Source organism: Microtus oregoni, unplaced genomic scaffold (assembly GCF_018167655.1).
Source record: "Microtus oregoni isolate MIOR12 unplaced genomic scaffold, Mior012 000008F_ref0000371, whole genome shotgun sequence".
In the NCBI taxonomy this organism is placed as follows: Eukaryota; Metazoa; Chordata; class Mammalia; order Rodentia; family Cricetidae; genus Microtus; species Microtus oregoni.
Window position 1 is genome coordinate 14,553,440 of NW_024543067.1, and position 15,110 is coordinate 14,568,549.

Below are 15,110 nucleotides of genomic sequence, written 5' to 3' on the forward strand. Positions count from 1 at the left end.
GCAGTCAGGTCTATCTGAGCAGTAGACCCTTCTCTAGTACCAACTTCTGTGTCAGTTACTTTTCTATTGCTCTGCTAAAACACCGTGACCACAGCAACTTGGAAAGCATTTGATTTGAGGCTCAGCATTCCCAAAGGTTAGAGCCCATGACCATCATGATGGTGTGTGGTGATATTTTGTTTGTGCTATGCAACAGAAAAAGCCTGTCTGGGTATGGAGCAAGCCACTAGTTAGCCATAGAGGGCTAGCTGTCATGGCACACACCTTTAATCCTAGCACTCAGGAGACAGAGGCAGGTGGTTCTCTGTGAGTTCATGGCCACCCTGGGCTATACTAGATTGATCAGTCCCAAAGAGAAACAGAACCAGGCAGTAGTGACTCACACCTTTAACCCTAGTACTTGGGAGTCACAAACCTTTCACCCCAACAATAGGGAGTTAGAGATAGGAAGGGATATGGCTGGGCAGAGAGAGGAATATAAGGCGGGAGGAGACAGGAGCTTAAGGCATTCAGTCTGAGGATTCATAGAGACAGGATCTTTCTCCCTTTGGTCTGAGGACCTCGTAGTTGACTAGTGGCCAACTGCTCTGCTTCTCTGGTCTTCCAGCATTTACCCATAATATCTGACTCTGGGTTTTTATTTATTAAAACCAATTAGAATTTGAGCAACAGGGGTGAGCACAGCAGCAGTGAGGAATGGGATCTCCAGAATACCCTGAGAGCTCATATTATGAACTATAAGTAGACGGCCAGTAGAGATAACAGAGAATAGTGTTGACTTTTGAAACCTCAAAGCCCATCCCCAGTGATATACCTCCTCTAACAAGGCCACACCTCCTGCTCCTTCCCAAAGAGTTTCATCAGCTGGGGACCAAGGTTTTAAATGGATGACCTATGGGGGTCATCCTTATTCAAACCACCACCTTTAATAGTGCTCATCTTGATTTTTCTTGGTTATAACATCATTCTTTGGATTTCTAATTTTCATTGCCTTCTCGGGACCTCTTTTAATTTTTAACTTTACTTTCTTTGAAATTCTATGAGGAGCAGTGAGTGAAATTTTTAAGTCAAAAACAGACCTCTCCTAAGATCTTATTTTAGTAGGGCCACTCTAACGTGCATTTTCATAGACACAAACACAGGCTGTATAGTTGTGAATCTGCACCTATACTGTGTGGTAGTTTGAAGGAAAATGGTCCCCAAAGGGAGTGGCACTACTAAGAGATGTGGCTTTGCTGGAGCAGGTGCGACCTTGTTGGAGGAAGTGTGTCACTGTGGAGGTGGGCTTTGAGGTCTCCTATGCTCAAGCTAGTCCCCATGAGTTTCCAAAAGTTCACTTCCTGTTGCCTGCAAGATATAGGACACTCAGCTACTTTTCTGTAGGAGGTCCTTCTGTTTAGGTGTTGCTTTCATTGGCTAATGAATAAAGAAACTGCCTTGGCCTTTTGATAGGGCAGAACGTAGGTAAGCAGGGAAAACAGAACTGAATGCTGGGAGGAAGAAGGGCAGAGTCAGAGAAGCCATGGATCCTCCACCTGAGACAGATGCCGGTTAGAATCTTGCCTGTGTAAGCTAGCCAGGCACCGGGGACAAACGAGCAGCTCCTTCTCACTACAACACTTCTCCAGCACCATGTCTGCCTCCACAGTGCCATGTGCCACCATGATGACAATGGACTGAACCTGAGAACTGTCAGGAAGATACCCCAAAGAAATGTTTTCATTTATCAGAGTGGCCGTGGTCATGGTGTCTCTTTACAGCAATAGAAACCCTAACTTAAGACACACTGATCCCCTCTCAGGAGATTCTCAGTGCTCTGTGCTAAAAATTCCTAAAGAGATGGGGAGAAGGTTGATTACATGAAGGATTAGGAGGGAGGAATTATGTAATTATAATCTCAAAAATTAAAAGTATTTTTAAAATAAAAATAATACAAGCATAGGAATCAATCTAGAACTTAGCAAACTTGAGCCCCTTGAAGAAATGCTGATATATAAAAAAAATCATAAAACTTGATGTGGTCTGTTTCTTAAGCATTTGGGGATTAGTGATGAAGAGTAAATACAGTCAGTTTTTGAGAATATGACCCTTAGATCTCTAAAAGACAGAAACCATTCAAACATCTTTGCAATGAATGATACTGTTTTGTTTTATTTTATTCTTTTTTTGTATAGAAGTAGCCCTGTAGGTCAGAGCTGGGACCACACACACTGTGCAAACCTTCTCCAGAGCTATAATCCCAGTCCCTTCAAAATCATTAAGCACATACTCTAGAGGTGCTGACTCATGTTTCCCCAGCTAACATCTAGAAGTGCTGACTCATGCTCCCCCCAACATCTAGAGCTGCTGACTCATGCTTCCCCAGCTAACATCTAGAGGTGCTGACTCATGCTTCCCCAGCTAACATCTAGAGGTGCTGACTCATGCTTCCCCAGCTAACATCTAGAGGTGCTGACTCATGCTTCCCCCTAACATCTAGAGGTGCTGACTCATGCTTCCCCAGCTAACATCTAGAGGTGCTGACTCATGCTCCCCCCAACATCTAGAGGTGCTGACTCATGCTTCCCCAGCTAACATCTAGAGGTGCTGACTCAGGATTCCCCAGCTAACATCTAGCCAAAACTTACAGGGGTGGCTCTGCTCCTTGGGGATTGGCATTTATATGTTTTTCTCCTTATGTAGAACGCATCTTGCTACAATACCTAGCTGAATCTAAACTCTTAGACCCAAATGACATTGCCACCTTTGCTTCCCTGTGGATGTGGGTCTCCACAGATGGCTTTCGTTACCACTTAGAGAATCCATGTGGAACCCAAGGACCATAAGAATAAAGTTAGGGAATGATCCAGAATTTCCTAGGGCTTTCTTTCTGGGTCTTTTACATACCCACATACATCACAGTATCCTAAATGTCAAGAAAGAATGAATTCATGCCTATGAAATGAAGTCTGTTTCCAGAACTGTCTCTTTTCCACACCTGTAAGAATCCACATAACAGAATGGACAGACTAATAAAAAGTCTGGCTATTTCAGGGTGATTTATATTTACTCTATAGAAAGTAACGTGTATTGATACAGACCATAAATGAGCACGAGTTTCGTTCATCCTTGACCGCTCCATTGCTTTCCCTGGCTCACAACATTCAACTTTTCCCTGAAAGCTCTGACTGACCTAACAGGAACTAAAACATAAAACAGACAATTTCCCTTTACAGGAAGAAAATTTGACCTCAGGACTCGACTCTGAAGGACACCAAGGCACATACTCACCTGCATCTGGGATATAGTTAAAGGGTATCGGAATAATATCCAGGTAACACCTTCGCTGCAAGGCGGGATGGTAAGAGAGCCTTCGTAGACCCAGTAATCCCGCAGAAGAGGGTCTGTGCAAACACAGGGACAGGTTAGAAAAGGCAAGTTGATGGACTTAAGACGCCAGCAATGAAGTCCACTTCTCAGGTGGATGCCATTTTCAAGAGAGAGCCTCACATGCAGATTCTTAAACTACCATTTGTAAAGACAGTAATCAATGAAAAACATTATTATTCTCTTTATATTTACAGAAATTTCTACCAGCGGCCCAATAGACATATCTATCAAGCTTACTATAGTAAGGAAACTATTACCCATTTTTTTACATTAGTTGATTCATAGCTGATATCTATTGAACCATGTGTCAATGACTATTTAGAGGAGTATAAAGCAATTTATTAAGTTTTCACAGCAAAGAAATGAGACACATTAGCCCTATTTTATATAGGGAAACTGAGTTACAGAATGTTAGTAATTTGTCCAAGATAATACAAAACCGGCAGAGGATTTGAACCCAGGCAGTCTGCTTTCAAAGGCTGTGTTTTTAAACATCCTGTTCAAGCTATCTCTACACTGCTCCTTCCACAGCATGGTACTAAAATCCTAATGTGATAAGAAAAAACAAGTCACGGATCTGAACTCCTTGGCATTGCTTAAGAAGAATTCGGGATTAACTATACCAAAGTAGGTGCTTAATCTAGGAGGGAAATAGCTTGTGAGAGAGCAGGTAAGTGTAGGAAGACAATACAATGTACCAATCAATTTGGTTTTCTTTGAAACACTATGGAACAGCACACAATATAAACAGAGAAATGTGGAGACCAAATTTGTATATAAAAACACCTTAAACTCCAAGTTATATCCAAAGTGTTTTGTGTGTAATTATTACCTGTGCATAAATGCGATTAGCGCATTTAATCATGATGCTGTAAGGAGAGGACCTTATAAAATTAGATAGAAAGCTGATTTCATCCTGGTAGCCTGATAGTCTTAGAAGTGTGTCTGTTACTTGATGGCCATGGGTCCTTTACACTGACGTAGCAACTTCACACTTTACAGATGATGTCACTAAGAATGTTCTTTCCAGAATAAGGAAGCTGTGGCGAGGGTTTCCTAACATTCAAAAGGTTTCCTGCCTTATCAACGGCGATCTGAAACTACACCTGCTATAGAGAACAGAAACTACAAAGCTGCCTCACTAACTAATAATGTGCGGTTTATTAACTAATAATGTGTGGCCACGGACACTCTAAGATAAACAGTGTGCAGTGACAGTTAACGGACATTTCAGACCACCAGAGACAGGCTTACCTGGTAATAAAGTGTTGGGATTGAAGCAAGGTATTGTTTTGGATTTTCCCTGAAAAAGAAAAAGCAATGCAGGACATGTTAATGCAAAATGTATAAATTTTTGAGTAAAAATTATTAAAACTAAAGAGCTACACTAAAGTCTTTCGTGATGATCTCATCATGTCCCAAAATTAGTGTGTAGCCACTTTTCCCACTGGAGTGAGATGGGTTGGATCCAATAAAACACACCTGCTCTGAGTTGATGGCTGTTTGCTTCTGAATTTAAATTTCTCTTATAACGCCTAGTGTAGAATAGTACAACTGGTGCCTACCAGACCCACAGAAACATTTTTATTAAAACGCACGCCATAGGAAAAATTGGCAGAGAAAGGTGTTCCTCACCTCCGAGTCTCAGCAGGGCCGGGCTTCTCAAAGCCTCTATACCCTAACTTCAGGACAAGCCATTGGCTGCCTTCTGGAGATGGCCTCTGAACCTTTGGAATATCCCCGCCCTTGGTAAGATGCTTTCATATACCTGATGCCTTGGGCCATGCCATATTTGAGGAGAACTGTGGTTTCAACCTGGCCCTTGGAGGCTTCTCCACTAGTGTGAGCCAGTGTGTGTAGCCCAGAAATGGAGAGATGCCTTGTTTGGCTCAGTGAGAGAAATGACAGCAAGGTTGACGATGCCAGGCGAAATTAATGAGGCAATTCACGCTTAAATGACCAGTCCCTGACATCAAGGGCCTTGAGAGTTCCTCTAGTTCACAATATGCTGGGATTACTGGGGGCCCAGAAGGAACATCAGTAAGATTGCTCCAGGTCCCCCTAGACTTCAGCCCACATCCCTCTCCCAGTACCACACTGTAATAAACCACAATCGTGAACTCTAACATCTACTCAGAGTCCCATACATCCCTTCTAGAGATTTATCAAGCCTAGAGACGGCTGCTGGGAACTCACATATAACTTCTAACTAATGGTTTACCTTATACTGTATGTCCTGGAGTATCTCAGTCACAGCCTTCAAGCCAACGTGTTCCTTCCCTATCTGAAATACATAAAACATAAACCACAAACAACGCATTTTGAATGCTTAGCTTTTATCCAAAATAACTACCAGACATAAGGCTCCAGTCTACCTGAATGGCCTTCTTGGGAAGGAGTGACCTTTCTGTTAATGGTCAGGTCAATAACTAAAGATAACTGAAGTTTAAAAAGCCTGTGCAACCTCACCTTGCTACAGATATTTATTACTGGTGTCATATGCAAATATAAAAGCATAAAATGTTGCTATAGGAAAATGCCATAAGTAACTCCAAATTAAAGTGATGCAACAGGTATCTAAACTCTTGCCTGGTGTTTGTTTGTTTGAAGACAGGCTCTCTAACTAGCCCTGGCTTGAAATCTGGTATGCAGGCCAGGCTAGCCTCAGACATTAGCCTGCTTCTGCCTCTGCTTCCTGGGTGCTAGGATTAAAGACAGGAACCAGCATGCCCAGATTTCTATTTCTATTTATTTACATATTTTGCCTTGTATTCTTGCCTTTGACATTTAGAGAGTTAGGTCATAAATACTTTATCAAAGTTGAAAATTTTCATTAACTAAGAAGTGGATATGATGCTTCATATGTCAAAGTTATCAAAATTAAAACATCTCTTGATTACTGGTGATCACTATTCAATAACTTCTTCGTTCTTAGTAAAATAAGACTTTTTCAAAGATTTCTACTTTAAATATATATTTATGTATATATATTTATACAGTTATATACCATATAATAGATAATTGCATTTTATACGTTATAATTATTGATTATTGTATAGCTAAATATTAAAATATATGGTATAATTATATATTTTATGTGTGTTGTATATGATTATATATAATATATGTGTACTATATATATTTAAAAACTGATACTTGAAATATGTTTTCTGACACTTAGTATCTTGTCTAAATGTTTGGTGCCACCTGATTTTGAGCTGCTTCCAGTGCACTGTAACAATGGCGAGGAAGAGCAGACATTATCTCAGCTAGACAGGCACTGGCACACGAGGCGTTTCGTGTGCACACATCTGCAGAATGACCTGTAAGGAGCTAGTGTAGCTGTCAGCACACACACCTTTGTTTATCCCAATGTTGACAGTGAAATGTGCAGGAGAAAGAAACAAAGAACCTAAGAATGGCCAATCAGCTCGATGTCATAAAAAGAAAAAAAAAACAATTTCTGATGCAGGCTCTAAAAACAGAAAATAAAATTTCTAAGGTTTAAAGGGTATCCTTTGTGATTCTATACATGAACGCAAAAGCTGACATCTCAATTAGAAACCTTCCTTGGCCTTGAGGAGAAGTGGACCCTCCCCACTCTCAATGGTTTCCCCTGGAGGTAGCTCTTGCAGGCATGACTGAGTGGTCTGATCAGTTTTCTCTTCCTGAACCTCCTGTCAGACCTAAGCACTTAGGAGTCCACACCAGAACAATGGAAGGCAGCACAGCACAGTGGTCCAGCCTTGAGCTCTCCCACTGCCCTGACCAGCTCAGCTCCTCGCCCTGACGCTGCCACGTTCAGCTCCTGAAACGGCTGGTTTCCTTAACCTCTTTTCCTCCTTCCTGTCATTTTGAAATTTTCAACTCCAAGAGGCTACACTTTCTGACCAAGCTTTTGTACCCACCCAGCCTTCGGTCCTCTGCTCCCTCCTTTCACTGGCTGTTAGCAGCCAACACCCTCGGCCCCTCATTCATCCTTTCTCATTAAATTGAATGACGTCTTTCATTCCACTCTCAGGTCTTCCCTCCCTTTATCCCCCTAAATCGCCCGCTCTTCAATTGATCATCGCCACAATCTGCTAGACTGTCCTTTGCTCCTGTGTAGACAGAGAAGAATCCCACATGTGCTGTCCCTCCTAATCCAGGCCATCCAGCCTTCGGTGGGTTTGCCTCACAGACTATTATCTCTCACCTGGCTGTTTCAAAGACAAACCCTGCACTCGGGTCCCTCCTACTTTACAATGTGCTTTACAAGTCTCGAAAGGATGATGGGCACCAAACGTGAGTATCCCCAACTTCCCGCCTATCTTCACCTGAGATTGTAGCTGCTCTATACAAGGCTTTATATCAAAGTCACCGAGGGAGATGTCCTCTGCACCGCACCGGCCCTTCTCGTAGATACTTCTGCATTAATCATCCCATCTCCTTTCTGTATTTTCAGACTGCACTAGCTCATCATGCGCAGAAGGAAAGTACTAGACCTCAGATCTCAAAACTTGCCACCGGCTTTTGCTCCTTTAGCCCTTCCCTGTCCAAGCCAAGCTTTTAGAATCAAGTCAGCAAGCAGCACCCCGCTTCCTCCTCTGGTGTCCATGGCTGAGGCCAGCGCTCCAGCCTGAGGTACTGAGAATTCCTTTATTCCCTGCTTCATCCAACGCTCCTCAGCCACTCCTTACTCGGTGAGAGTTCACTCTCACAGGTTAGGTAACTCTTTCCTGAGAAAAATCAATTTTTGCACAGCTTCCTGCATCTTTCCTCACACCAATGGATGGAGGTGAGAACATCTGTGTGTGTTCTGGAGCTTTCCATGGCCGCAAGCTTGTTCCAGGGGCTAGTCCCAGGAGGCTAGGTTTGCAACTCAGGCCCCCATAGTCCTCAGGCCACTACACATGGAGGATCCAACAGTGGGAACATTAAATGATCACACCTAAATCAATTCACAAGCCCACTGTATAACAAGTCTGAAAGTGAAGCTCCCCTGTTCCCATCTCCCCACACACGATGACTTGTTTGTGTTCCTATGTTTATTATCCTTATTCTTACTCCTAAATGACGGCACAAAGCCTTCTACTGCCTCAACTTTACCTGCTTGATACTCCACTCACATTTCCAGGTTACAAAAAAAAAATGAGGCCTTTTTAAAGTTAATTCTTCAATACACTAAAATTAAAAGCGTTCTGCCAATAATTTGTGATTCCTTTCTGCCTATATAACAGTTGCAAAGCTAAACGAGTGTAGCTAAATGAGTGTACGTAAACATGAAGTAGAGAGAGGGAAGAGAATTCAATTTAAATTGCAAGGATTTGTTTTAATTCAGCCCATGGGCCTCAAATGTTCTTCTTCTGAGACCCAAGAAATTGTTAAAATTCCCAAGGACCAAGTTTCTACTTTATAGCTCAGGGGTTCCATTGTATGCGTCTGCTAAACTATGAAACATTCTCTGTCATCACAGAGCTCAGTGCCCAGCTTAGACTGGCTAAGTCTGCCATGACCTTTGCCAGTCTTATTTTATCATTGCTTTCTACAAAGCATTTCAAATCATCTTTGAGCAAAAATTATTAATAACAAAAAGACAAGGTGATTATATTATTATTTTTTTAGAAAGCCTGGATCTAAGAGAGAGAGAAAAAAAAATTCTGAATTCTTTTTTCCTGAATAAAATGAAGTCTGACTTCAGAAGACATTTTCTAACTTGTTTCTCCAAAGGCCCCAAATACCATTCTGAAGAAAATATCTAATGAATAAGTGAAGTGTTTTATACAAGAAAATCTTATGAAGGGTTATATTATCAGTGTTTATATGTGTTTCATTTGACCTCCAAGTAATAAAATTGTGAACTTAAATAATTTGACCAAATGGCTTCAAGAAAGCCTCTCTAAGCCATGTGCCCTCACAGCAGGATCATTTACCTGAACAAACAGGGCGATGATGGCGATGCCGTGGGGCTTCCCAACCGCCTCGTCGATGCTGCCGAACAGCGTGGAATTCCAGTGGATCAGATGGAGCTGAGGAGAGAACACAGCATCACTTAGCATCCTTCTGGAAAACCAGGCACTCGGAATCTCCATGGTGTCCAGTCAGTCCGAAACAGACTACTGCTCCCAGCAAAGTTCTCTGTAAGAGTCTCCCTCCTTCTGTCCAGCTCAGGGAGACTCAAAGTTCCACACCTGATGAGCTGTCATTCTCCAAATCCAGGCTGTGGATGGCTCGGGAGCAAAACCACAGGTCTAGACAAACGGTTGCTGGTTGGAAGGATGGAGGCAGGGTGTGTGTGCCTAGTGGTAGAGAGGTAGGCAGAGAGGTAGAGACCCTAAGTGTAAACCCTAGCACCAACAGAGAGGGGAGATTGGATTGTGACCTGCATATAAGAAACCTAAAACGCCATTCTCAAAATCTGACAGATTATTTCAATTACCTGAGAATATCCAGAAACAGCAAACTGTTGAGGGGAGGAGAATGTAATTTTAGAAAAAGGCCATTTCTTCGACGACAGATACAATTTTATCTGTGAGGTAGGGGAGGCGTGGAGGAACTGGGAGGAATAGAGGGAGGGGAAACTATAATAATGATAGATTGTATAAAAAAAAGAATCGGTTTTCAATAAATGAAAAAAATAAAGCTGACCACTAGAGGGAGGCAGCAGACTCAGCTTTGGAATCAGCGGCTGGAGGCCAGGCTGCGAAGACAGACTCACCAGGACTGTAAAGGTCCAGTGTGAACCATCAAAGCATCGCCTTTCTCAGCCTATTTTCTCAATTAACAAGATGCCGAATCATTCTAAGCTTTCTCTTGTGGCTGCAACAATGGCTGTCAAAAGCAGCCCCGTGGTACAGATAAGAGGCCGTGGCTCCTGTTCGATCGACGAAGCTCCGAGCCCTCCCTCCAGCAGAAGGAAATCTTTATCCATCATATCACAGAATTTAAAGGATGTGTTCTTCTCATAAAATACTATGGGGAACTTTTTTCCAGAAACAAAACATTCATCCCCTTTTTAAAAGCATGACTTTTTGTTTTCTGCCTGTTTGGGGGTGTGACGTCTGCTTTGGCTTGCTGTTCTTCCCTGCTCAGTCGGTCATTGCTTGTACCTGCCCTCCAGAGGCCCGGGCACATTCTTCTAAGCACAGTAATAGCCTTAGGGGCCACGGTGACTGTTGCAAAAGGAGTCCTTTTTTTTTTTTTTTTTTCTTTTTCGAGACAGGGTTTCTCTGTGGTTTTGGAGCCTGTCCTGGAACTAGTTCTTGTAAACCAGGCTGGTCTCGAACTCACAGAGATCCACCTGCCTCTGCCTCCCAAGTGCTGGGATTAAAGGCATGCGCCACCACCGCCCGGCCAAAAGGAGTCCTGTACACAGAGGGGGCAGAGCGGGACCTTCTAGTAAAGGACCCTAACAAAACCACCCTCTGCCACGATGACGGTAGATGTCTTGAGACGTAATGAAGATGGCACGTGCCTTTGTGTTCTCCCTCCCGGTAACCCTTAACTACAACGTAATCCTGATAAAAAAAAGTCAGGCAAAACATCTGGCCAGGGTATCTCAGAACGGTCGAGACCATCAGGAAGAATGTAAGAGCGTGGCACGGGCGAGAGGAGGCAGAGACCATCAGAGCAGAGTAATAAGGTATCGCAAATGGGAGTCTGAGACATACGGAACTGCCACAAGAATTAAGGAAAACAGAATGAAATGCAGACTTAATAAAGGATCAGTGTTAGCCTAATAATTCTAACAAATGAATGCTGATAGGTGAAAATCGCGATGGATCACATAGAAAAATTTTATATTACCTTCACAGTTTCTCTGCAAATCTCAAACTGTTGTAACAATGGTGATTCTTCTTTCCCTTGAAGGAAAATAAGGGAGACACTAGCATTTCTGCCCTCCCGACATAAAATGGGCAGCAGCAGCTGTCTGTGGTCCCCACAGGGCTAGCAAATAAAACAAAACAAGAGTAGCAAGAGAATCTCTCCAACCTAGTCTCTTGGTCCGCCTGGGTCTCCACCCATTGCCAAATATACTCATAATCATATGCACGGGAATTGGTAGGGTACATGATTCTGTTCATAACCTTGTCTGTCTAATTCACCTGATGTAAGCAAGCTTGACAGAGCTGCAACCATTTCTGAGTTGCAACCACCATGCCTGCCCCGAGTAGCCACCATTTTCCTGCATCATTATCTCCAGCTTATTGGCATATGGTTCTATGACCAGACCCTGGCACTGCCACCACCAGGAAGGTGCCCGATAGCTCTACTGCCACTTGAAGTAAACCAAGTAACCACAACATGGAAGAAGCCAGCATCCATGACCACTGTCACTCCCTCTTACCTGAGTGTAATGCAATTTTAATTAGTCTTATTAAATAAAAATAATGGAGTCAAATATTTGGGTGATGAAAGCTGAATGATCAGAGAAGGAGGAGCAGTCAGCCATTAGATTTCTTCTCCAAATGCTCAGACCAAATAGGCAAGATCCTGTCTCTACAAATCCTCAGACTGAATGCACCAAGCTCCTGTCTCCTCCTGCCTTATATTCCTCTCCCTACCCAGCCATATTGCTTCCTGTCTCCACCTCCTTAGAGCTGGGATTAAAGACATGTAACTACCAAGTACTGGGGTTAAAGGTGTGAGCTTTCAGCGTCTGGCTGTTTCTCTTTTAGACTGGATCAATCTCACGTAGCCCAGTGTGGCCTTGAACTCTCAGAGATCCGTCTGCCTCTGTCTCCCGAGTGCTGGGATCAAAGGTGTATGACACCACCACCTGGCCTCTACAACTAAGTAGTCGCTTAGTTCTGCACTCTGATCTTCAGGCAAGCTTTATTTGTTAGATCACAAACAAAATATCACCACATTAATCACAAGCCACGGGGATCCACCAGTCTGTCGCCCATTTTGGCCACGCTTCCATCTCTGAGTCCTCGTGGTGCTTTATAATACTCTAGCTGCCTGGTTCTTCAGCCTCCAGGCTTCTTCCGCCTCTGGCAGCCAGGTTTTCTCGTGGGATTTTCCCAGAACACTCCCCTTTCCTGTCTTGCAACCACAGCACACTCTGTTCGCATCTCAAAGACTTGATTTATTCCGATAATGTCTGCTCTCCCCAGCCCTTCCTTTATTCCTACCATTTTCGCAGTTCTTCCTTAGAAGAATGTTGGTTCAGTTCCTTACACCAAAGCCACAGATAGAGGGAAATCATCAAAGCATATGAAGAACTAGAATACCTTTGTGGAAGCCTAAGTTTGGCAATGAGAAGAGGGGCTGGAACGAAAGGGGGTCAGACCGCGAGGTGCTTTAGATTTTGTCATGGTTCTAATGTGGAAACACCAGGCCAGCATATGATTACATTGGTAACATGATGCTACTGAGAAGCAATCGAATTTTCCCAACAGCCTCTTTCCTTCGAGGGCCTTTCTAGCAGTAGAGAGAACGCACCAGAGGCTGGAATACAAGCAAGGTGGGGCCACGGGAGCTACAGCTGAAAAACTGCAGTAGGGCTATCTGCTGGTAGCTTTGGGTGGGACGAGAAGTAGGGTGAGGAGTCAAGGCTTTGCTATGTAAGCCAGGCTAGCATAGTACTAACTGCAGGGCCCAGGCTAGCCTCAAATTCACTGCAGCTCTCCCTCCTCAGCCTCCGGAGGCTGAGATTACAGCAGGCATGCACTACCATGCCCAGCTTTCGGTATAGTTACTTTTATGAGTTAGGTTGTTATAGAGCTAAGCTATAGAGCTCAATTTGGCCAAACACCAGTCCAGATGCTGTTGGGAAGGTGTTTTGTAGCTCTGATTACTACTTAAATTAACGGACATTGAGAAAACCTAGTTACCCTCCATAGCATTGGTGAGCCTTAATCACTGAGTTGAATGCCGTGAGACCAAATACTTAAGTCCCTAAAAAGAAAAGAATCCTGCCTCCAGGACAAGACAAAATTCTACAACAGCTTCTCACTAAACCTCCAACTACAATGCCAATTTCTGCAAGCAATTTCTTACCTCCAACCTGCCCTGGGGATTTGGGTCTCACCACCCCTCAGTCACAGAGACCAACTCCATAATTTAAAATGCCTGCTGTCTCCCTCCTTTCTTCTCTCTTCCTCCTCCCTTCTCCTTCACCCCACCCTTTCTTACTCTTTCCATTTGCCTGAAGAAAAGAGAGTAATGCAGGTTGTACAAGCCAAAGAAGAGCAGAGACCAGTGGGGATTACATCTGAAGAAGAGTAGCAGCAGAAGGATGAGGAGAAGGCCTGGTGGCTAAATGAGCATCACAGAAAGTCTAGGACTGAACAGAAGGACGGGGGAGGGGCAAGCAAAGCTCCCACGATAGGCAGCATCCTCAGCTCTGCTCCTACTGGTTTTTATCACACGCCTCTTCAGTCCGTTTCTGCTACACACCACAGAATACACAATGCATACAGTACTCTTTCTCATCATGGTATTACAGTTACCCGTAGCCAAAAAAAAAAAAAAAAAAAAAAAAAAACTAAGCAGAAATCATGTTTTAAATTGCTTTTACCACAGTTTTTGCTATAATTAACTCTTTGATTGCTAGTTATTGGTACTCTGTACTGTGTCTAATTCATAAATCCCTCTATCATTGGTATTTCTGTGTATTGAAAAACACTTCATACACACGGGGTTAGAAAGATCCTGTTTCAGATATCTACTAGAGGTCTTGGAACCAATACCCCCAGATAAGGAGAGGAGACTTCGTTAATGTGCTCATGCGTAAATACAATCTTTGTAGAACGGGCACATATTGTTCTAATGGAGGCAGTTCAACAAAGGACTCTGGACGCAAATGGATTTGAATTAAAATCTACACAGCAAGACTGTCGTGATGAAGCAACTCGAAAGGGAGGGAGGTGCAGCCACGTTTCCCCCATTGTCTCCTGAGAGGTCCAAGCAGACAGCTATCGTGAGTGGAAGGGCCTTGGTAGATAAACTTCAAAGGCGGACATGGAGACAAGTGCAGGCTTGCTGGGGGCGTGTCGGAGGACTCCAAGGGCAGCAGGGAAAGACTGCAACCTGCAAGCCCGCAACTCTGAGCTCTCAGAAGCAAGGGGCTCTGGCAGACCTCAGCCAGGAATCACAGGCTGACTCTCCTTTCAGCCCCGCGACCGCAGCAGCCCTGTGAGCTTCAAAAGTCACCTTCGCCTTTGAGCATCAGGTCCTCTGCAAGCTAAGGAGCACTGTACTTCATAAGCCTGGTTTATTCCCTCCTCTGCCCCCCTGTGCTTACACCCCCTCTATGCCCATCCTATTTTACTGGCGTTAGCACTGCTTATGTGTAGCCAGTGAGGGCATTGAAGCAGGGAGTTCTGAGGGTGGAGGGCAGCTTTCCCTGCTTACAGCGCTGCTTACTACTCCTAAGAACTAGATGTCACTGTCACTGTATCTGCGGCAGGGCTTCAGATGGCCCACTGTGTGGAGCCACCTAACTCCTTCAAAGGACACTGGAATAAAGCTGACCCCCACCCCAGGCCAGGACCCAGCTGTTGTTAGTCTACGAGGAACCCGGACAGTCTTTGCTTTGAAAATACACGGTACAGTGGGTAGTCAAAGGTTATCTTGTGCAGACAAAACCCAAACTCTTACTGTGGCCACCAAACACCCTCAAGTGGGTCAATGGTTTTGCTTGCTTGTAGCATGGGTTGTTAGATCAGCAGAGAACAGTTTTCTCTGACAAAGAAACCCAGCCTTCCTCACTCTTTACAACTCTTTTCCCACCCAAGAGACCTCAGTGAGAGTCA

The 15,110-nt window shown here is 43.8% G+C and overlaps 1 protein-coding gene across 1 annotated transcript in view; it reads right to left on the reverse strand.

Annotated features, from left to right (window-relative positions):
• Positions 1 to 15,110, reverse strand: part of Ca8 (carbonic anhydrase 8) — a 70,030-nt gene that overhangs the window by 23,194 nt on the left and 31,726 nt on the right. The window contains exons 4-7 of the mRNA XM_041657876.1: positions 9,282 to 9,377; positions 5,591 to 5,653; positions 4,624 to 4,672; positions 3,271 to 3,383 (exon numbers count right to left, since the gene is read on the reverse strand). Of these exons, the coding sequence (XP_041513810.1) occupies positions 3,271 to 3,383; positions 4,624 to 4,672; positions 5,591 to 5,653; positions 9,282 to 9,377 (321 nt within the window). The remainder of the gene's footprint in view (positions 1 to 3,270; positions 3,384 to 4,623; positions 4,673 to 5,590; positions 5,654 to 9,281; positions 9,378 to 15,110) is intronic.